Source organism: Heptranchias perlo, chromosome 4, assembly GCF_035084215.1.
Source record: "Heptranchias perlo isolate sHepPer1 chromosome 4, sHepPer1.hap1, whole genome shotgun sequence".
In the NCBI taxonomy this organism is placed as follows: Eukaryota; Metazoa; Chordata; class Chondrichthyes; order Hexanchiformes; family Hexanchidae; genus Heptranchias; species Heptranchias perlo.
In genome coordinates, this window is record NC_090328.1 from 112048773 (window position 1) to 112072318 (window position 23546).

At 43.9% G+C, this 23546-nt stretch overlaps 1 protein-coding gene across 1 annotated transcript in view; it reads right to left on the minus strand.

The window, feature by feature from the left end:
• LOC137320664 (ADAMTS-like protein 1) overlaps positions 1-23546 on the minus strand; it is a 613156-nt gene that overhangs the window by 207125 nt on the left and 382485 nt on the right. Inside the window, exon 15 of the mRNA XM_067982343.1 lies at positions 17196-17497. Coding sequence (XP_067838444.1) covers positions 17196-17497 — 302 coding nt within the window. The remainder of the gene's footprint in view (positions 1-17195; positions 17498-23546) is intronic.

Here is a 23546-nt window from a genome sequence, read left to right on the forward strand (position 1 = left end):
ATTGGTTATTATGGTATGTTCATCATTTGCTTGTTTTTTATTGATGTACGACTGTGCTGCAGCAACTCAGAGTCTCTTTGTCTTTTTAACACACTACATTCTCTATTTTTTCTATTCTATCTTTTCGTAAGTAAATGCCAGTATTTGCAGAAGGTCTGTGTATACATTGGAATTCCATCCTCAATCTAGATAAAGATCCAAAAGGGAGAACAGCTGGAAAGCTGATATACAGAGAAGGACTTCACTTGAAGAATGAGAGCTAACACACTTTTGTCTAGTGTAAGCTGTATTTTAATTCTTTCTTTGCATACCATTGGTAAACCTCTGAAAGTACAGGACCACTTTAAAAGGAGTAAGCTAAAACATTCTGCTGGAGTCAAAACAGTAACGCTTGCTGAAAGTGTGAAGATTACTCACTGTGCCCGTGTGAAGATCTGTCGCTATACATTCCCCCTTTTACATTAATTCTTGTAGGTTTTGCTGGTCATCGATTAATGCGGCAGTTTGCTCGCAATTTTCTTGTGGTAAAATTTGTGAAACATGAATTCAATAGTGAAAATGACAGTAAATCCATCGACCATCATTCACCATAATAATAGTTCTTTTCCTACTCTGAATCATCTAAATTTCCACTTAAACTGGTATAAATAATGAATATTTATTTTATTCAGCTGTGGAGTGCACAAGAATGTGCAAAACCTTTTAGTATTGGCTGGCCATCCAATTCAGAAGGTCAGATTTACTGACCAGGACATCGATGTTTGAGAAAATAAATCATCTTCCTGGTGCTGCAGGTCTGTCCATGAGGAGTAAGCGGAGATAAGGAGGTTAGTTCTCACTTTTTGGCCAGCCGACCAGCAGAGAGCACCGGCCGACCAGCAGATGTAACATGGGCGAAGCGTGTAACATGCTGGTGGAACGTGTAACATGGGCAGAATATATTACATGGGCGGAGTGTTCACGTTGTAAGCTCCACCCATGTGTCCTTTAAAATTGCAATTGAAGTGCAGGAAAGAGGAGGGTGGCTCGTTCCAGGCGCTTCTCCCGCCCAGCAGTAGCTCCATGTGAAAGACAAAGTGAGCTGATCATTGGGGTTCACAGGGTAGTAAGATACTAACCCCCATTTTTAGCCCCTTACTGCCCATTAGTGATTTCCCCAAGTGAACATCAGCCCCAAGGAATGTGAAAATTAAAGGCTCTTTATCTGAATGCACAAAGCATTCATAACAGAATAGGCAAATTAATAACACAAATAGAGATAAATGGGTTTGATCTGGTAGCCATCACAGAGACGTGGTGGCAAGGTGACCAAGGTTGGGAGCTAATTATTCCAGGGTACTTAACTGTTAGAAAAGACAGACAAAATGGAAAAGGTTGGGGGGGGGGGGGGGGTGGGTAGCCCTGATAATAAAGGATGAGATTAAGACAGTAATGAAGAAAAATCTTGGCTCGGAGGGTCAGGAAGTAGAATCAGTATGGGTGGAAATAAGAAATAACAAGGGGCAGAAAACACTGGTGGGAGTAGTTTATAGGCCCCTTTACAGTTGCTATACTGTTAACAGAGTATTAATCAAGAAATAATAGGAGCTTCTAACAAAGGTAATGCAATAATTGTGAGGGACTTTAATCTTTATATAGGCTGGACAAATCAAATTGGCAAAGGTAGTTTCGAGGACAAGTTCATGGAATGCATTCAAGACAGTTTCCGAGAACAAGACGTCGTGGAATCAACCAGGGAACAGGCTATTTTAGATCTTGTCTTGTGTAATGAGACAGGGTTAATTAGTAGCCTCATTGTAAGGGATAGAAATTCACATTGAGTTCGAGAGTGTCGTACTAAGTCAGAAACTAGAGTCTTAAACTTAAATAAAGCCAATTATATAGGTTTGAGGGGTGAGTTGGCTAAGGTAGATTGGGAAATTAGATTAAAAGGTATGACAGTAGATAAGCAATGGCAAACATTTAAAGAAACATTTCATAATTCTCAATGAACATACACTCCATTGAGAAATAAAAACTCCAGGGAAAAAGTGATCCATCTGTGCCTAACTAAAGAAGTTAAGAATAGTATTAGATTAAAAGAGGCTTATAATGTTGGCAAGAACAGTATTAAGCCTGAAGATTGGGAGAGTTTTAGAAACCAGCAATGGATGACCAAAAAATTGATAAAGAGGGAGAAAATAGAATATGAGAGCAAACTAGCAAGAAATATACAAACAGATTGTAAGAGCTTCTACAAGTATGTAAAAAGGAAGAGAGCAGCGAAAGTAAACGTGCGTCCCTTAGAGGCTGAGACAAGAGAAATTATAATGGGGAATAAGGAAATAGCACAGACGTTAAACAAGTATTTTGTATCTGACTTCACAATAGAAGACACAGAAAGCATACCAGAAATAGTGGGGAACCCAGGGGCTAATGAGAGTGAGGAACTTAAGGTAATTAATATGAATAAAGAAAAAGTACTGGAGAAATTAAGGGGACTAAAAGCCAACAAATCCCCTGAACCTGTTGGTCTACATCTGAGGGTTCCAAAAGAGGTGGCTGCAGAGATGCATTGGCTTTGATCTTCCAAAATTCCCTAGATTCTAGAATGGTCCCAGTGGACTGGAAGGTAGCAAATATAACCCCACTATTCAAGAAAGGAGGGAGAGAGAAAACAGGGAACTATAGGCCAGTTAGCCTGACATCAGTCATCGGGAAAATGCTGGAATCCATTATTAAGGAAGTGGTAACAGGGCACTTAGAAAATCATAATATGATTAGGCAGAGTCAACATGGTTTTACGAAAGGGAAATCGTGTTTGGCAAATCTATTTGAGTTTTTTGAGGATGTAACTAGCAGGATAGATAAAAGGGGACCAGTGGATGTAGTATATTTGGATTTTCTAAAGGCATTCGATAAGGTGCCTCACCTAAAAAGTATTTTTTATTTAAGTCTTTAAGTTTCTGTTAAGCTTAGTTAATAATATAATAAATCGAGGCATGGCAGGGCACCTCAGTCCCATCAAATGCACATCCTGTGCCATGTGGGAACTCCAGAATGCTTCCTGTGTCCTGGACAAACACAGGTGCAGGAAGTGTCATCAGCTGGAGGAGCTCGAGCTCCAGGTTTCGGAGCTTGAGCAGCAGCTGGCATCACTCCAGTGTATTCACAAGGCTAAGAGCTACGTGCATAGCATATTACAGGAGGTGGTCACCCCGCAGCTTAAGAAAGTGCAGGCAGAGAGGGACTGGGTGACCGCCAGACAGACAAGGAGGACCAGGCAGGTAGTGTATGAGTCCCCTGAGGACATCTCACTCTCTAACCAGTATTCAGTTCTGAATACTAGTGAGGGAGAGGATTCCCCTGGGGAGTGCAGCCAGAGCCAAGTCCACAGCACCATGGGTGGCTCAGCTGTACAGGGATGGGGGGGGGAGGAGAAAGGGCAAGAAAGCAATAATGATAGGGGATTCCATAGTTAGGGGAGCAGACAGGCGTATCTGCGGCCACATAAGTGATTCCAGGACAGTATGTTGCCTCCCTGGTACCAGGGTCAAGGATGTCACTGAGCGTCTGCAGAACATTCTGAAGGTGGAGGGTGAACAGCCAGAGCTCGTAGTCCATATCGGTACCAACGACATAGGTAGAGGGATGAGGTCCTGCAGGCAGACTTTAAGGCGTTAGGAAAGAGATTAATAAGCAGGACCTCAAAGGTAGTAATCTCCACATTACTCCCAGTGCCATGCGCTAGTGAGTATAGAAATAGGAGGATAGAGCAGGTGAATGCATGGCTGGAGAGATGGTGCAGGAGGGAGGACTTTAGATTCCTGGGGCATTGGGACCAGTTCTGGGGGAGGTGAGACCTGTACATGCCGGATGGGTTGCACCTCAACGGAGCTGGGACCAATGTCCTCCCGGGGAGGCTCACTAGTGCTGTGGGGGGGGGGGGTTAAACTAATTTGGCAGGGGGATGGGCCATTACACTACTGGGTGTATTCTATAGGCCAGGATATAGCAGTGGAAAAGAGAAACAAGATGCACAAAGGATTGGGAGAGAAATATAGCACTAGAATAAGAAACAGTACGGTATTAGGTGGGATCAGACTAAGAGAGAGTACAAGAAAGTCTAAGATTAGTTTACAGTGCATGAGTGTAAACGCACGAAGTGTGGTAAACAAGGTTGGTGAGCTGCAGGCGCAAATAGCCACATGGGAATATAATGTCATGGCGATAACGGAGACCTGGCTCAAAAAAAGGACAGTATTGGGTCCTAAATATTCCTGGATACAAGGTGTTCAGGAAAGATAGGGAAGGAAAGAAAGGAGGGGGGTGGCAGTATTGATTAAAGAGAATATTGCAGTGCTGGAGAGAAGGGGTGTCCTGGAGGGGTCAAGGACAGAATCTATTTGGTTAGAATTAAGAAACAATAGAGGTGCCATTTCACTACTGGGTGTATTCTATAGGCCACCAACTAGCGGGAAGGATATAGAGGAGCAAATTTGCAGGGAAATTACAGAGGTGTAAACGCCATAGAGTAGTGATAACGGGGGACTTCAACTATCCTAATATAGACTGGGATAGTAATAATATAAGGGGTAAAGAGGGGGAGGAATTTTTGAAGTGTTTTCAGGAGAACCTTCTTGACCAGTACGTTTCCAGCCCAACGAGGAAGGAGGCATTGCTGGACTTGATTTTGGGGAATGAGGCGGGCCAATGGAGCAAGTGTCAGTGGGGGAACATTTAGGGAACAGCAATCATAGTACCATAAGGTTTAGAATAGCTATAGAAAAAGACATGGACCACTCTAAAATAAAAATACTCAATTGGAGGAGGGCCAATTTCAGTGGGATGTGAACAGATCTGGCCTGGGTAAACTGGAATCAAAGATTGGCAGGCAAACTGTAATTGAACAGTGGACAGCCTTGAAGGAGGAGATGGTTCGGGTGCAGTTGAGGTACATTCCCACGTGGGAGAAAGGTAGGGCAACTAAAGCCAGAGCTCCCTGCATGACAAAGGAGATAGAGTGTAAGATGATGCAGAAAAAAGGGGCATATGACAGATGTCAGGTTGATAACACAAGTGAGAACCAGGCTGAATATAGAAAGTTCGGAAGGGAAGTGAAAAAGGAAATAAGAGAGGCAAAGAGAGAGTATGAGAATAGATTGGCGGCAAATATAAAAGGGAATCCAAAAGTCTTCTATAGGCATGTAAACAGTAAATGGGTAGTAAGAGGAGGGGTGGGGCCAATCAGGGACCAAAAAGGAGATCTACTCATGGAGGCAGAGGACATGGCCGAGGTACTAAATGGGGAATTTGCACCTGTCTTTACCAAGGAAGCAGATGCTGCCAGAGTCTCAGTAAAGGAAGATGTAGTTGAGTTACTGGATGGGCTAAAAATTGATAAAGAGGAGGTTCTACAAAGGCTGGCTATAATTAAAGTAGATAAGTCACCCGGTCCAGATGGGATGCATCCTAGGTTGCTGACATAAGTAAGGGTGGAAATTGTGGAGGTACTGGCCATAGTCTTCCAAATATCCTTAGAAACGGGGGGGTGGTGCCAGAGGACTGGAGAATTTCAAATGTTACACCCTTGTTCAAAAATGGGTGTAAGGATAAATCCAGCAACTACAGGCCAGTCAGTTTAATCTCGATGGTGGGGAAACTTTCAGAAATGATAATCCGGGACAAAATTAACAGTCACTTGGACAAGTGTGGATTGATTAGGGAAAGCCAGCACGGATTTGTTAAAGGCAAATCATGTTTAACTAACCTGATAGAGCTTTTTGGTGAGGTAACAGAGGGTCGATGAGGGCAATGCAGTTGATATGGTGTATATGGACTTTCAAAAGGCGTTTGATAAAGTGCTGCATAATAGGCTTGTCACCAAGCTTGAAGCCCATGGAATAAAGGGGGCAGCAGCAGTGTGGATACAGAATTGGCTAAGTGACGGGAAACAGAGAGTAGTGGTGAAATGTTGTTTTTCGGACTAGAGGGAGGTGTACAGTGGTGTTCCCCAGGGGTCAGTACTAGGACCACTGCTCTTCTTGATATATATTAATGGACTTGGGTGTACAGGGCACAATTTCAAAATTTGCAGATGACACAAAAATTGGAAGTGTAGTGAACAGTGAGGTGGATAGTGATAGACCTTAAGAGGATATAGGTAGGCTGGTGGCATGGGCGGACACGTGGCAGATGAAATTTAACGCAGAAAAATGTGAAGTCATACATTTCGGTAGGTAGAATGAGGAGAGGCAATATAAACTAAAGGGCACGATTCTAAAAGGGTACAGGAACAGAGAGATCTGGGGGTAAATGTACACAAATCGTTGAAGGTGGCAGGGCAGGTTGAGAAAGGGGTTAAAAAAGCGTACGGCATCCTGGGCTTTATAAATAGAGGCATAGAGTACAAAAGCAAGGAAGTCATGCTGAACCTTTATAAAACACTGGTTCAGCCACAACTGGAGTATTGTGTCCAGATCTGGGCACCGCACTTTAGGAAAGATGTGAAGGCCTTAGAGAGGGTGCAGAAAAGATTTACTAGAATGACTCCAGGGATGAGGGACTTTAGTTACGTGGATAGACTGGAGAAGCTGGGGTTGTTCTCCTTGGAACAGAGAAGGGTGAAAGGAGATTTGATAGAGATATTCAAAATCATGAAGGGTTTAGGCAGAGTAGATAGAGAGAAACTGTTCCCATTCGCTGAAGGGTCAAGAACCAGAGGAAATAGATTTAAGGTGATTGGCAAAAGAACCAAAGGTGACATGAGGAAAAACTTGGTGGTTAGGATCTGGAATGCATTGTCAGGGGGGTTGGTGGAGGCAGATTCAATCATGGCCTTCAAAAGGGAACTGGATAAGTACTTGAAAGGAAAAAATTTGCGGGGTTAAGGGGATAGGGGATTAGCTGGATTGCTCTTGCATAGAGCCGGCACAGACTCGATGGGCCAAATGGCCTCCTTCCATGCTGTAACCTTTCTATGATTCTATGAAAAGGTTGTTACACAAGATAAGGGTTCATGCGATTGGAGGTAATATATTAGCATGGATAGAGGATTGGTTAACGGACAGAAGAGAGTAGGAATAAATGGGTCATCTTCAGGTTGGCAGGCTGTAACTGGTGGAGTGTCGCAAGGATCAGTGCTTGGGCCTCAGCTATTTACAATCTATATTAATGACTTAGATGAAGGGACCGAGTGTAATGTATCCATGTTTGCTGACAACACAAAGCTAGGTGGGAAAATAAGATGTGAGGAGGACACAAAGAGTCTGGAAAGGGATATAGATAGATGAAGTGAGTGGGCAAGAAGGTGGCAGATGGAGTATAATGTGTGGAAATGTGAGGTTATTCACTTTGGAAGGAAGAATAGAAACACAGAATATTTTTAAATCGTGAGAAGCTATTAAATGTTGATGTTCAGAGAGATTTGGGTGTCCTTGTCCACGAAACACAGAAAGCAAGCAATTAGGAAGGCAAATGGTATGTTGGCCTTTATTGCAAGGAGGTTGGAGTACAAGAGTAAGGAAACCTTGCTACAATTGTACACGGCTTTAGTGAGACCACACCAAGAGTACTGTGTACAGTTTTGGTCTCCTTATCTAAGGAAGGATATAGTTGCCTTAGAGGGGGCTCAACGAAGGTTCACTGGATTGATTCTTGGGATAAGAGGGTTGTCCTATGAGGAGAGATTGAGAAGAATGCGCCTATATTCTCTGGAGTCCAGAAGAATGAGAGGTGATCTCATTGAAATGTATAAATTTTTTTGTATTCGTTCATGGGATGTGGGCATCGCTGGCAAGGCCAGCATTTATTGCCCATCCCTAATTGCTCTTGAGAAGGTGGTGGTGAGCCGCCTTCTTGATCCGCTGCAGTCCACAGTGTTGTTAGGTAGGGAGTTCCAGGATTCTGACCCAGCGATGATGAAGGAACGGCGATGTATTTCCAAGTCGGGATGGTGTGTGACTTGGAGGGGAATGTGCAGGTGGTGTTGTTCCCATGTGCCTGCTACCCTTGTCTTTCTAGGTGGTAGAGGTCGCGGGTTGGGAGGTGCTGTTGAAGAAGCCTTGGCGAGTTGCTGCAATGCATCCTGTGGATGGTACACACTGCTGTCACGGTGCACCGGTGGTGAAGGGAGTGAATGTTTAGGGTGGTGGATGGGGTGCCAATCAAGCAGGATGCTTTATCCTGGATGGTGTCGAGCTTCTTGAGTGTTGATGGAGCTGCACTCATCCAGGCAAGTGGAGAGTATTCCATCACACTCCTGACTTGTGCTTTGTAGATGGTGGAAAGGCTCTGGGGAGTCAGGAGGTGAGTCACTCACCGCAGAATACCCAGCCTCTGACCTGCTCTTGTAGCCACAGTATTTATGTGGCTGGTCCAGCTAAGTTTCTGGTCAATGGTGACCCCCAGAATGTTGATGGTGGGGGATTCGGCGATGGTAATGCCATTGAATGTCAAGGAGAGGTGGTTAGACTCTCTTTTGTTGAAGATGGTCATTGCCGGGCTCTTGTCTGGCGCGAATGTTACTTGCCACTTAATAACCCAAGCCTGGATGTTGTTCAGGTCTTGCTGCATGAGGGCATGGACTGCTTCATTATTTGAGGGGTTGCGAATGGAACTAACCACTGTGCAATCACAGCGAACATCCGCATTTCTGACCTTATGATGGAGGGAAGGTCATTGATGAAGCAGCTGAAGATGGCTAAGCCTAGGACACTGCCCTGAGGAACTCCTGCAGCAATGTCCTGGGGCTGAGATGATTGGCCTCCAACAGCCACTACCATCTTCCTTTGTGCTAGGCACGACTCCAGCCACTGGAGAGTTTTCCCCCTGATTCCCATTGACTTCAATTTTACTAGGGCTCCTTGGTGCCACACTTGGTCAAATGCTGCCTTGATGTCAACGGCAGTCACTCTCACCTCACCTATGGAATTCAACACTTTTGTCCATGTTTGGACCATGGATTTTTAAAAATTTGTTCATGGGATGTGGGCGTCGCTGGCGAGGCCAGCATTTATTGCCCATCCCTAATTGCCCTGGAGAAGGTGGTGGTGAGCCGCCTTCTTGAACCGCTGCAGTCCGTGTGGTGAAGGTTCTCCCAAAGTGCTGTTAGGAAGGGAGTTTCAGGATTTTTACCCAGCGACGATGAAGGAATGGCGATATATTTCCAAGTCGGGATGGTGTGTGACTTGGAGGGGAACGTGCAGGTGGTGTTGTTCCCATGTGCCTGCTGCTCTTGTCCTTCTAGATGGTAGAGGTCGCAGGTTTGGGAGGTGCTGTCGAAGAAGCCTTGGTGAGTTGCTGCAGAGCATGCTGTGGATGGTACATACTGCAGCCACAGTGCGCCGGTGGTGAAGGGAGTGAATGTTTAGAGTGATGTAATGAGGTCTGGAGCCGAGAGGTCCTGGCGGAACCCAAACTGAGTATCAGTGAGCAGGTTATTGGTGAGTAAGTGCCGCTTGATAGCACTGTCGACGACACCTTCCATCACTTTGCTGATGATTGAGAGTAGACTGATGGGGCGGTAATTGGCTGGATTGGATTTGTCCTGCTTTTTATGGACAGGACATACCTGGGCAATTTTCCACATTGTCGGGTAGATGTCAGTGTTGTAGCTGTACTGGAACAGTTTGGCTAGAGGCGCGGCTAGTTCTGGAGCACATGTCTTCAAAACTCCAGCCGGGATGTTGTCGGGGCCCATAGCCTTTGTTGTATCCGGTGCCGTTTCTTGATATCACATGGAGTGAATCGAATTGGCTGAAGACTGGCTTCTGTGATGGTGGGGGTATTGGGAGGAGGCAGAGATGGATCATCTGTTCGGCACTTCTGGCTGAAGATGGTTGATTCTTAGAGGGCTTGACAGGGTAGATGCAGAAAGGCTGTTTCTTGTGGCTGCAGAGTCTAGAACTAGGGGCCATAGTCACAGGATAAGGGGAGGGAGGGGGATTTAGGACTGAGAGGAAGAGGAATTTCTTCACTCAGAGGGTGGTGAATCATTGGAATTCTCTATCCCAGAGTGCTGCGGATGCTCAGTCATTGAGTATATTCAAGACTGAGATCGATAGATTTTTGGACTCTTGGGGAATGAAGGGATATGGGGATCGGGCAGGAAAGTGGAGTTGAGGTCGAAGATCAGCCATGATCTTATTGAACGGAGGAGCAGGCTCGAGGGACCGTACGGTCTACTCCTGCTCTTATTTCTTATGTTCTTATATGAAAGTGCATAACAGACCAGATGGACGTGGGGAGCAGCGGAGCAAGGGCCTGTACGAAGTTCCATGTATGAAAAAGACTACAAACAAAGTCGACAATATTAATGTGAAATATCAACAAAGGACAGATATAGTTACATGATGACATATAAATAAATGCATTATAATGTTAAAGGGCTTTTATGTTCTATGATCAGCTCCATGTGAGCAACAGTTGACCTACCTGTGCATCTCTTCCATTGTTCATACTGATTGTGCATAAATGCTTACTAGTTCATGTACTGACAGTACAGCTGCAGAGCAGAGGTCTGGCAAGCTGTATTGGGTGGAACTGCCCAAATCTAATTTAATAAGGGGTCCTTACAGCCAACAGAGGTGACTTTCATCTCATTAGTCTGGGTGTGATTCAAATCTAGATCCTGGAAGAGTTAGGGCAGTGCTAATCTGCTACCCCTCCTAGCTGGTTTTTACGTAATACATGTATCCTGTAATTCAGAGCACTGCAATGGGCTTTTATACACTCAATAATGAAATAAGGAAGAATTCCTCCGTGCGCTATGTGTAATGAGATCACAAAACAGAACGACATTGCAAATTTATTACACATTCTGCACAAAGGAAAGAGTCCTGTACATGACTAAATAAGTGTTGTGTCTTAAACTAGCTTGTGTAAAAAGAGCAACGCTGTGTTATTTCACATACCCTGTACCAGTGCTGAAGGCACTCTTATTTAGTCAAGAAATGAAGTTAGTGCTCATTGGTTTGAGTTTCAGCGAAATTAACCAGAGTTTGGATTGGAACTGTACCATGTGACTGAGGAGTTATATATATTTTGATTAAAATCAAATGAAAATTAGCGGGCTCATTTTTCAGAGTTGGCTTGATGCTTATTTTACACCACTTCTTTTATTTAGAATTTCAACCTATATAAAGTTCATGGTCACAAATAAATCCAAGGCCTAAAATGCTAAAATACTTTCGATAACCTTCATCTATACATATTTCTGAGCTGCTTCCTGAGCGAAAGGCGACAGAGAGTAGGGATAATGGGTAGGTACTCACATTAGCAGGATGTGACTAGTGGAATCCTGTAGGGATCTGTCTTGGGGCCTCAATTATTCACAATATTTATTAACGACTTAGATGAAGGCATAGAAAGTCTCATATCTAAGTTTGCTGATGACACAAAGATTGGTGGCATTGTAAGCAGTGTAGATGAAAACATAAAATTACAAAGGGATATTGATAGATTAGGTGAATGGGCAAAACTGTGGCAAATGGAATTCAATGTAGGCAAATGTGAGGTCATCCACTTTGGACCAAAAAATGGTAGAACAAGGTACTTTCTAAATGGTAAAAAGCTAAAAACAGTGGATGTCCAAAGGGACTTAGGGGTTCAGATACATAGATCATTGAAGTGTCATGAACAAGTGCAGAAAATAATCAATAAGGCTAATGGAATTCTGGCCTTTATATCTAGAGGACCAGAGTACAAGGGGGCAGAAGTTATGCTGCAGCTATACAAAACCCTGGTTAGACCGCACCTGGAGTACTGTGAGCAGTTCTGGGCACCGCACCTTCGGAAGGACATATTGGCCTTGGAGGGAGTGCAGCGTAGGTTTACTAGAATGATACCCGGACTTCAAGGGTTAAGTTACGAGGGGAGATTACACAAATTGGGGTTGTATTCTCTAGAGTTTAGAAGGTTGAGGGGTGATCTAATCGAAGTTTATAAGATATTAAGGGGAACAGTTAGGGTAGATAGAGAGAAATTATTTCCACTGGTTGGGGATTCTCGGACTAGGGGGCACAGTCTAAAAATATGAGCCAGACCTTTCAGGAGTGAGATTAGAAAACACTGAGAAGTGTGGAACTTTCTTCCGCAAACGGCAATTGATGCTAGCTCAATTGCTAATTTTAAATCTGAGATAGATAGCTTTTTGGCAACCAAAGGTATTAAGGGATATGGGCCAAAGGCAGGTATATGGAGTTAGATCACAGATCAGCCATGATCTTATCAAATGGCGAAGCGGGCTCGAGGGGCTGAACAAGTGCAGAAAATAATCAATAAGGCTACTCCTGTTCCTATGTTCCTTTGATTCCACTGCCTCTCCTAGTTTGGTAACATCTGAAAATTTGACCAATTGGCATGGAATTTCTGAATCCAAATCATTGATGTAAGTGGTCCTGGGACTCCCCACTCAGTACGTCCTCCCAGCCTGACATTACCCATCTAACCAGTGCATGTCAATTTCTTATCCATACCTAAATCCTGCCATAAATCCCCACAACTTTGAGCTTAATTAGTAACCTTTCATGTAGAACTTTATCAAATGCTTGTTGGAAATCTAAGTACACAATGGCGTAAAGTTTACCACAGTCAATCTGGGTTGTCACTTCCTTAAAGAAATTAAGGAGGATGGTCAGGCAGGATCTGCTTTATCTAAAGCTATGCTAACTGCTGTTTACTAGGTTGCTGTTGCACAGATAATCCTCAGGTTTACTCCTGATAATCGATTCTATTATTTTACATGGAACTAAAGTAGGACTAAAGGGTCTAAAGTTACCTGTGTCTGTTTTGTCATCCTTTTTGAATATGGGCACCACATTAGCCAGTTTCAAATCTATTGGTACCTCCCCAGAGTCCATTGATTACCTCATAATGATTGTCAGTGCCTCATAAATCTCCTTGCTAGCCTCTCTCAACACGCCGGTATAAACACTATCTAACCCTAAGGATTTATTTGTTTCAAGCCCTTTCAGCTTGACTAGACTTCCGTCTTATTTACATCAAAGTCTTGATTCTCTTTTTTTGGAGGGAGAGCATACTGTTCATGTCTTCCCTTGTGAATACTTTGAGGAAGTAATCGTACAGAATATTTACTATCTTACGCTCATTGGCAGTCTCAAGCATCTTTTACCTCATTTTTACCTTTTCTCTGATAGTCTTCTTGCTATTGTAGTACTGACCATTTTTTAATAATGACCCAGATTTTTTTGTAGCAGGGCATCTAAAGGTGTCTACCATTCGTTAGATTTGTCCTTGCACGGTTAGGTTTTTAAATTTTTCATGGCAAGTTACTAAAAGTGTGAGCTGATAATGTCACAGCGAGCGAAACAGGGCATCTGGGACCTAAGTGAATGGGGTAAGCAACTGGGTATCTCCTTAACCAATCAGATTGAAGGATTGTGAAATTAACAGCAAGGACTGAGAAGGAAGTGTAGGTTCGAGTGGGTGAATTCAATGTCAAATCAGATACAGAAAGAGAAATAAAGGTGGGAAAGGAAGATTGGACTAAGAGAGAGAGAAAAAAGAGACAGAAAGGAAAAATTTTTAAAAATGTAAAAATAAAAAAATTTACATTTTTAAAATCTCCAACAACAATTAAAATCTGAAGGAATGAGACTCCACACTTGTAATAGTTAATTTTCGGTGCCAGAGAGGTTGACTGGCAGTGATTAATACTTATTAGGTCATTAAAAGGGTACTTAGACTGAAACATACAAGATTTAACTTTTTGTTTAGTTCGAGTTTAGTTCGTATCTACCACACAAATACAGGAACTTCACATCGTTCAATGCATTTCAATGGTGAGGCAGATAATGAGATGCCATTTTCGCGAAGCTAATGGTGGAGCAGAGAAACCCGGACAGCAACTTTTGGATATTTGAGTTTAACCACGCATCTGCCTCTGCCTGAAGTTGCTGTACCATTTGCGCATAAATAACGGCGAGTGCCATTAGCCTCACCGTTATTTTGACAGCAAACTATGGCCCATTATATTTTGCCTTTGCATGACTAATGTTATTCTTTCAAAGGAGTTCAATTTGTCTTCCACTGAAATAATTTATCAACCCTGATTCTAGAACTACTTGGGTTTTCCCAATTTATATTGGGTTGATTGAAATCACCCATTAAAATAACTCACACATCCTTTTTATTTCATTATAGAGTAAACTGTCATCCTGCCTGTGCTGACCTTGAGGTCTGTATCGTATTCATAGCCTTAGCTTGGCTTTCTAACCAAAGTAGTTCTTTTTGTAGATTAACCCTTCCCTCAGGATCAACTTCAGTTACCTCCCAGTTGTCCCTGATGTCCCCATGTGTGGCTACAGCCACTCCTTTTCTGTCCTTTCTCAACACTGTATACCCTTAAATATTAAATTAATTTCCTCTCTCTGGGTTTAGTCATGTTTCTGATATTTCCACCACACTGTAGTTCCCTATTGCCATAACTGCCTTCAGTTCTGTCATCTTGGGATAAATTTTAACAGGGAGCTGGGAAGATGGCGGTGGGGGTGGGGGGGAGTTCCTGACTGGAAACCTGGAAATATGGGTTTCCTGTACGTCCTTGTGATTTTGATGTATGGACGTCTTTTATTTTTTTTTTCTGTAGGTTTCCCACCCGACAGGCCAGCCTGACGGGAGAACAGCCAGGCTGTGGATGCCAGCAGCTAAGTCTTAGATTTGGGGGGGGGGGGGGTCGGTCATGGTGGGGGGAGGGGGTCATCGGGGGTGGGGGGGGGGGTCGGTCATCGGGGTGGGGCTCAGTCATCAGGAGTCTTTGGGGGGATTGGTCATCGGGGAGGGGTTGGTGTCGTCAGGGGATTATCGGGAGGGGCAGTCATCGGGGGGTTGGGGTTGGTCATCAGGGGTGTGTCATTGGGGTTTTGGGGGAGTCATCGGGGTCATGGGGAGGTCAGAGATCATGGGGGGCGGTTGGACATGAGGGCGGTCAGAGATTGTTGGGGGGGTCGGAGATCATGCGGAGGGTTCAGAAATCGTGCGGGGAGGGTTAGAGATCATGCGGGGGATCGACCGATCGTGTGTGTGGGGTCGCGGCAGGTAGGCTTGTTGGGCCTGGAGGAAACACTCCTGCTCCTTTCGGCAAACAATGCAATAAAGGCACTTACCTGTTGATCCGGGCCATCTCGCCTCCTCTTATGTGGCATGAAGCAGAAGACCCAGGAATCGTGGCCCCCAGGAGTTAAAAATAAAAAAACCTGTCCAAATGGAGGCCTGCAGCCTCCTTAAAATATTTCATTGACCGACCCGACTCCTGAGAGCAGATTGGTTGCCCGCCCCTCGACCGGCCTCCGTTAAAATGGAGGGTGGGTTGGAGGCGGGTTTTACTTTTTTACGATTTTTACCTTCCCACCCACCCCCAACTCACCCATTCGTGGGGTTAAAATTTACCCCCTTATTTTTAATGCTTCGAGCATTAATATAGATTTACCTTCTTTCATGCCCCATTTAGTGTCAGCTTATTCCAGGGCTCTTGTATGGCTCTCAGGGTTACTGCTTTCTTGGTCAAATGCTTCCTTGCTGTTGAGAACAGTTTGTTGATGGCATTATTGGTAATTTCTTCCATCACCTTACTGATGATTGGGAGGAGGCTGATAAGGTAGCAATTGCTTTTTTTTGTGGATATAATATACCTGGGCAATCTTTCACGTTGTTGGGTAGATGCCAGTGTTAGCTGTATGGGAACAGTTTGGCTGGAAGCAGCTAGCTCTGGTTCCCAGGTCTTCAGCACACTACAGCTGAGATGTTGTCAGAGCCCTCAGCCTTTGCTGTATCCAGTGAAATGTATGAGCAAATTAAGAGTTTGAGATAAAAGAAATAACAAAGCAAAGGGGTTTAGGGAAGGAGTAGGACTGAGGCAGCTGAACACTCTGCCACAAGCTTTCTTAGTGCTACTCTGCGGCTGCAATCTTTATACACACATTTATTACCACTGCAATTTCTCCAACAGGCCTGCCTTTTAGCCTCCCGAGCAGATAGAAATTAATTGTCATGTAACTGGTAGAAGCGTATTGCAGGGCAGTGCTACAAGGTGATACTGTCATTCTTTGTATTATTTATATTATCTAGAACTACACATATGTATAGATGATGTCATCTATTTTGAGAATGGGCCAGCAGAATTTAATTTAAATAAAGTTTCCTGTGTAAACACTGTACCAGTGGGATGTACTAAAGATCAGAATTACCTAATTGTGGATATTCCATCCCACTCGCTGTGCAAGGAGGGATTGCAAGCATCTGCATACTTCAGGAAAAAAAATGGAATTGTTTTGTGACATGTGATGACAGTTGCAGCTATTCCAAGGCCTAAGTGGAGGCCAAGTGACTAACCAGTTCATTCTGAATTGTACCTCCTAGAGGTCAGAGGTTGCTCTTGCGGTGTCAGTTTCTGTCTCTGGAGACAGTGCAAGTATACACTTGTTCCTGTGCAGCAGTGGCTGTGTTAGATCTACATCCCATACGCCTTTTCGACTCTCCATGAAGTATTCAAAAAATAAAAGGAAACATCAAACCTAACAAGAGAATTCCACTATTACTAAGTGTGTAAACTGCAACAAAGATTGGTGTCACTTGAAAATTCTGAACTAATCAATGTTTCCTGCTCAGTTTAACACACCTTTAAATTAACTACTGCTATTAAATGCTGCATTTAAAAAAAAATTTTTGAATAATTTTTAAATTCTCTGGTAAAGATGTTTACTGTGGATTTTAGAATGAACTTCAGCAACCAAAGGTTTTCTTGCTGGTTAGCACAGTTTAAAGTCTCCTCAGTAATTAAAGTATATTAGGTTTTCATAATTCGATTTTTTGTTAAAGGTATAAGCATTACTCTCAAAACTACAGAACATATATCATTCTACTCACAGTGTTTGAGGTATTTTATTCAGTGACACTACAATACAGTTTACAAAGTAGTGCAACCATATCAGTCTCCCTTCTCTTATTTCGAAACTGGTTCTGTTCCATTCCCTCACTGTAATGGAGCACTGAGTGTATCTGTTCGGTTAGATGAGGAGTGAAGGGCTCAAGCATTCAACTAGGTTGAAGTAACAAATGGGTAATGGGGCTGATAGGTTCTGATGGTTTAGGAGTCAGGAACCGACAAATACTCAGCAAAATATTTTTTAAGCGACAATTGATAGGTTTACCTTGTTTAGTAATATTGGAGAAAATATATTTGCCAGACAGTTTCTTACCTCCTGCGCATGATTCTGAGCACTCTGTGAAACCCTCATATTCCCAGTCATAAAGCTCATCAAAATCCTGTAGGTTGGTATACAATAGGTCTGTCTCTTCAAAGTCATATTCGACTGTTTCCCCACTACATGGTCCTGTGTAGCAGTCTCGTTCTGTCTGGGGTTTGGTGCCTTCACATTCATCATCTGGCAGGTCTTCCACAGACTGGGAAAAGGACAGGAGGACTTGGCATTTGACCTTGCGACCCTGAGTGCCAGCTCCACAGGTTGTACTGCATGAGGACCAAGGCTCTGGAATAAACCTGAGCACAGAATGCATTGCGTGTGATGTCAGCCAGTAGAAATAATAAAATACCTACTAATACCTTTTATAGAAATAGAGAGATTATACCAATACCTTTTAGATATTGCGATTAAACTAACATTTTTTTACAGAAAGAGAGATTATATTAGTACCTTTTAAAAATTCAGATTATACTAATACATTTCACAGTGGATGGACTTTTGAATCTAAGATGTCTGGATAACAACTTAAACACTTGAAGAGAGAGGTGGATGAAATTTTCAAAATATCCTGCCTGCTATATAAACAGTGCTGCACTCCGATAAAATGGCACCACTTCCATATCCTTCATTGTGTCTTTGAGACTAGCTATTCCTACCTTTCTTCTGAAGGCCGTTAACTCTTACTGGAGTACTATCCCACAGCATTCCAGTACCTCCCCTACATTGCCATTTATCACGAGTGAGCCTATATATACAGGTATCGGAGAAGACTATTTTATTAAACAGGTATCACAGCTGGTCCTGATCCTGTTCACAGCTGAGGTCAATATTTGTACACTTTCCAGTAGTGGATCATGGTCAAGAGCAGGAGCCCTGGCTAAATTTTCCCTTTCAAATCTCAGGACATAGAAAGTAATTTTTACCTTCACTGCCTGGGCGGTAATCTGGTGAAGTGGATCATCCTGTGTTTTAGAACAGGCCCGATTATCGAACCATTGTCATGGGAGATGGGCTCTTAAATGAGTGAGCTATCCAACCTGCTAGGTCACCGCCCAGGTGATGAAGGTGAACATTTCCCCCACTATATTGAATTGTATCATCCCAGCACTGCTAGAGTTGAAAGCAGATAATTCAACACAGGCCAAAGATTAAACCTGGCTTCTTCCAGCTCTTTATTGTTCAGTATCATATCGCATGGGTGCAACTACCCACTGAAGCAGTGACCTTGATGTTAACTCCTCCCACCTGGTGGAAACCAGGTGTGGAGGCAGTGAAAATAGAGCGGGGAACGAAGCAACTCCCTTCCCACCCCGATCTGACCAATTGCAATTTGATCATTTCTCCCCCAGCCAATGCCACCAGTCACTGCTGTTTGTGGAATATCACTGGTACAGAATGGCTTCTGAGTTTGTCTATATAATAGTGACTGTATTTCAAAACTAATTCATTGTGTGAAGTGCTTTGAGACATTTTGATTCAACAGGGCACTATGTAAATTCAAGTACTATTACGAGTAGGAATATGGTATTGAGATAGAGGATCAGCCATGATCATATTGAATGGCGGAGCAGACTCGAAGGGCCAAATGGCCTACTCTTGCTCCCATTTTCTATGTTTCTATGACAACCATCCGCAGATCCCCATTTTGACTTTTTTAAAAGATCAAATTAATGGAAATCTACAAAAAAATGTAAGTTGCTAGCACTATTCAACAGAAGCAACATATAAAGAGCATTTCTTTAAAGTCTGGAAAAAAACCACCCATTTAAACCCCTTTATACTGCGAATAACCGTTAGAAAAAGGAAAAATAACAAATTCAATCATTGCACGTGAAATGATTCCAGTTCTGCTCTGCTAATTTTGTAAGACCAGCAGTCACAAACTTATACTGGAAGCTCGTACTGTATTTGTTCTGTTCTGGATTCCTTTCACAGACTGCCTCCTATAGTCAGCAATAACGAAATAAGACCACAAAAGAATTTACTGCAGTTGTGAGACCCAAGCCCATTCCTCCAGAACTTGTTGTTTGTTCAATTCACAATCCAGCAACAGAACTTGCGAGCGTGGGCTGTACATATTTTACTTTCAGGTCACACTTACATGGAGCTGTCAATATCCTATGCTAACGCAAATTCTAGATGAACAGAGCAAGATAATTCCATATATAAACTGAACACAATGACTTTTTCTCATTAGCACCTGCAGTAATCAAGTAACACTCTGAAAGTAGAAAAATAACAAAATACTACCCATTGAAAATCTGATTTAACTGTACTATTTACCTTTAGCTTTTATCTGCTACAAAATACGTGGGCAGGAAACACTTGTGTACGTGTGTGCATGTACATGTGTGTGTGTGTACTTGTGTGAGTATGTGTGAGTCTATGTGCATGTGAGTGAGTGTGCACGTGTGTGAGTACGAGAGTGTGCGTATGTGTGAGTGCATGTACATGTGTGTGCGTGAGTGTGTACGTGTATATGTACGTGTGTGTGTACATGCGTGTGCATGTATGCACATATGCATGCAAATGTCAATTTTAAAGGGACACTACTTCATGATTTTTTTTGAGAGTGAGATTAAAGAATCATGCATTGTTTTTATCACAATGATGTAATGTGTGGTTGACAACATGATATATTATGACGTTATTTACACTGTTGATCGTGCATTTGTTAAACCACTTATTTTAGGAATACAGTGCAACTTCATACAATCTCGGAAACTTTCCACTACTTTCATCTCAGCTCCAGGACATTGCTGCATGAGTTCCTCAGGGCAGAGTCCGAGGCCCAACCATCTTCAGCTGCTTCATCAATGACCTTCCCTCCATCATAAGGTCAGAAATGGGGATGTTCGCTGAAGATTGCACAGTGTTCAGTTCCATTCGCAACCCCTCAAATAATGAAGCAGTCCGAGCCCACATGCAGCAAGACCTGGACAACATCCATGCTTGGGCTCATAAGTGGCAAGTAACATTTGTGCCAGATAAGTGCCAGGCAATGACCATCTCCAACAAGAGAGAGTCTAACCACCTCCCCTTGACATTCAACGGCATTACCATCGCCGAATCCTCCACCATCAACATCCTGGGGGTCACCAGTGACCAGAAACTTAACTGGACCAGCCATATAAATACTGTGGCTACACGAACAGGTCAGAGGCTGGGTATTCTGCAGTGAGTGACTCACCTCCTGACTCCCCAAAGCCTTTCCACCATCTACAACGCACAAGTCAGGAGTGTGATGGAATACTCTCCACTTGCTTGAATGAGTGCAGCTCCAACAACACTCAAGAAGCTCGACACCATCCAGGACAAAGCAGCCCGCTTGATTGGCACCCCATCCACCACCCTAAACATTCACTCCCTTCACCACCGGCGCACTGTGACTGCAGTGTGTACCATCCACAGGATGCACTGCACCAACTCGCCAAGGCTTCTTCGACAGCACCTCCCAAACCCACGACCTCTACCGCCTAGGAGGACAAGAGCAGCAGGCACATGGGAACAACACCACCTGCACGTTCCCCTCCAAGTCACACACCATCTCGACTTGGAAATATATCGCCGTTCCTTCATCGTCGCTGGGTCAAAATCCTGGAACTCCCTTCCTAACAGCACTGTGGGAGAACCTTCACCACATGGACTGCAGTGATTCAAGAAGGCGGCTCACTACCACCTTCTCAAGGGCAATTAGGGATGGGCAATAAATGCTGGCCTCGCCAGCGACGCCCACATCCCATGAACGAATAAAAAAAAACTTGTTAAATTAACACTTGTTATTTCCCATTATCCAGATTCATCCACAACCTACTTTTCTGATAATGAACCAGTACTGAACAAATTTGTTTATTACTGGTTTATTTAAGATATTCTTTTGCATAACTGTTCATTAACAAGTAGCTGAACAGTTATTTTATTTTTAAAACACCTTTATGATCAGACTGGCTCAGAAAGCTGTATTTTGATCCAAATACAAAAATTTGCCTCTTATAATTCTGTGGTTTGATCACTGGCAATGAATAAGAAATGGAATTCTCTAAGACTTTTAATAATTACATTCCACCCTCTTTCTAATACAGCCACTGGGAGCTAAGTGTTTTCCATGTTATAATGAGGTGCGTGCTGTAGTCAGCGTTCCGTTACACACCATGACATAGAACAGGAAACTATTGGAAACAATGGGCCAACAGCCTTGCTGCAGAGTAATGCAGAGCATTTGAAAGAGGGGAGACCACATTTTAGATCTCCACTGTTATCTTCTGGTCCTGGGAAAGGCATGAGACAGTGGAAATATATATGATCGGTGCTGGGTCCCTTGCTGTTTGTGGTCTACATTAATGACTTGGATATGAATGTAAAAGGTATGATCAGTAAGTTCGCTGATGATACAAAGATTGGTAGGGTGGTAAATAGTGAGGAGGATAGCCTCAGTCTGCAGGACGATATAGATGGGTTGGTCAGATGGGCGGAACAGTGGCAAATGGAATTTAACCCGGAAAAGTGCGAGGTGATGCACTTTGGAGGGACTAACAAGGCAAGGGAATACACAATGAATGGGAGGACCCTAGGCAAGACAGAGGGTCAGAGGGATCTTGGTGTGCAAGTTCACAGATCCCTGAAGGCGGCGGAACAGGTAGATAAGATGGTAAAGAAGGCATATGGGATACTTGCCTTTATTAGCCGAGGCATAGAATATAAGAGCAAGGAGGTTATGATGGAGCTGTATAAAACACTGGTCAGGCCACAGCTGGAGTACTGTGTGCAGTTCTGGTCGCCACACTACAGGAAGGATGTGATCGCTTTAGAGAGGGTGCAGAGGAGATTCACCAGGATGTTACCAGGGCTGGAGCGCTTCAGCTATGAAGAGAGACTGGGAAGATTGGGTTTGTTTTCCTTGGAGCAGAGGAGGCTGAGGGGGGACATGATTGAGGTGTACAAAATTATGAGGGGCACAGATAGGATGGATACTAAGGAGCTTTTTCCCTTCGTTGAGGGTTCTATGACAAGGGGACATAGATTCAAGGTAAAAGGCGGGAGGTTTAGAGGGGATTTTAGAAAGAACTTTTTCACCCAGAGGGTGGTTGGAGTCTGGAACTCACTGTCTGAAAGGGTTGTGGAGGCAGGAACCCTCACAACATTCAAGAAGCATTTGGATGAGCACTTGAAATGCCATAGCATACAAGGCTACGGACCAAATGCTGGAATATGGGATTAGAGTAGACAGGGCTGATGGCCGGCGCGGACACGATGGGCCGAAGGGCCTCTATCCGTGCTGTATGACTCTATGACTCTATTACTGATATTTTGTTAGACCATTATCCTCTCTAAGTTTTTGACAGTTTATATTTAACCCACTCAATCTGGACTCCACTCCTGCCCAACCCATATTAGATTCAAAATTCTCCTCTCATTTCCTGCCTGTTTGCCAAATGTGCAGTTTGGACACACAGATAGATTGGTAAATGTAGGAGACAAGGAAAGAGACATGAGAAGGATAGAGGATCCCATGGCGAGTGTGGGGATCCCACGGGGAGTGTGGGGATCTCAGAAACGCAGAAAGGATAAAAGGAATCCTGTAAACGTGGAGCAGGCAGGGAAATCTTTGAGGCATTGAGTGGGGAAAGGTGGATATTAAAGACATAGAGGATAAAATTCAACTTTGGTAGGGTGTAAAACTTCAAAGGGAAGGAAAATGGCAGGACGTTAAAGGGCCACTGGCCGCCTGGTTCGTTTCTCCGCCAAAGTTGAACTTTACGCCATAGGGTGGGAAGTCGATATTACAGACAGAGGGGTGGACTTTTCCCCACAGCAGTGTCCAGGCGGCTGCCTGGCTGGTCGGGGAGTGCCGAGGGACCCGGTCCATCCTGAGGACCCAGTTTCAGTTGCATCGGGCCGGAGGGCTGCAGACAGAAACTGAACACCCAGGGCAGCCCATCGACTCCGGCCCATCATGATATCACACGGCCTGGCAAGCACCGGGCTGCAGGGGGTTGGGGTTGGGGGTGGGGGGGGGGCTAGCGGCTGGGTCTGTGGGGACTGGACCAGCATTCCTGCTCCTTCTGGCCCCACAAAACAAAGAGGAAGTCACCGTTTGGGTCCCCTTTGGCCGGGCTGCCAAGTAATTTTATGAGTGGCTGCTTTACTGCTCTAAACATAGGCAGTCTGAGAAAGTTACAGAAAGAGTAAAGAGAGGGAGAGAGATAGAGAGAGGCTGAGTGCAGGTGGGGGGGAGATTGTGAGGGGTGTGCGTGTGTGAGCGTGGGTGGTGCGTGGGTTAGTGTGTAAGAGTGCATGAGTGTGTGGGAGTGTGAGTGTGTGTGAGTGTGTGTGAGTATGTGGAAG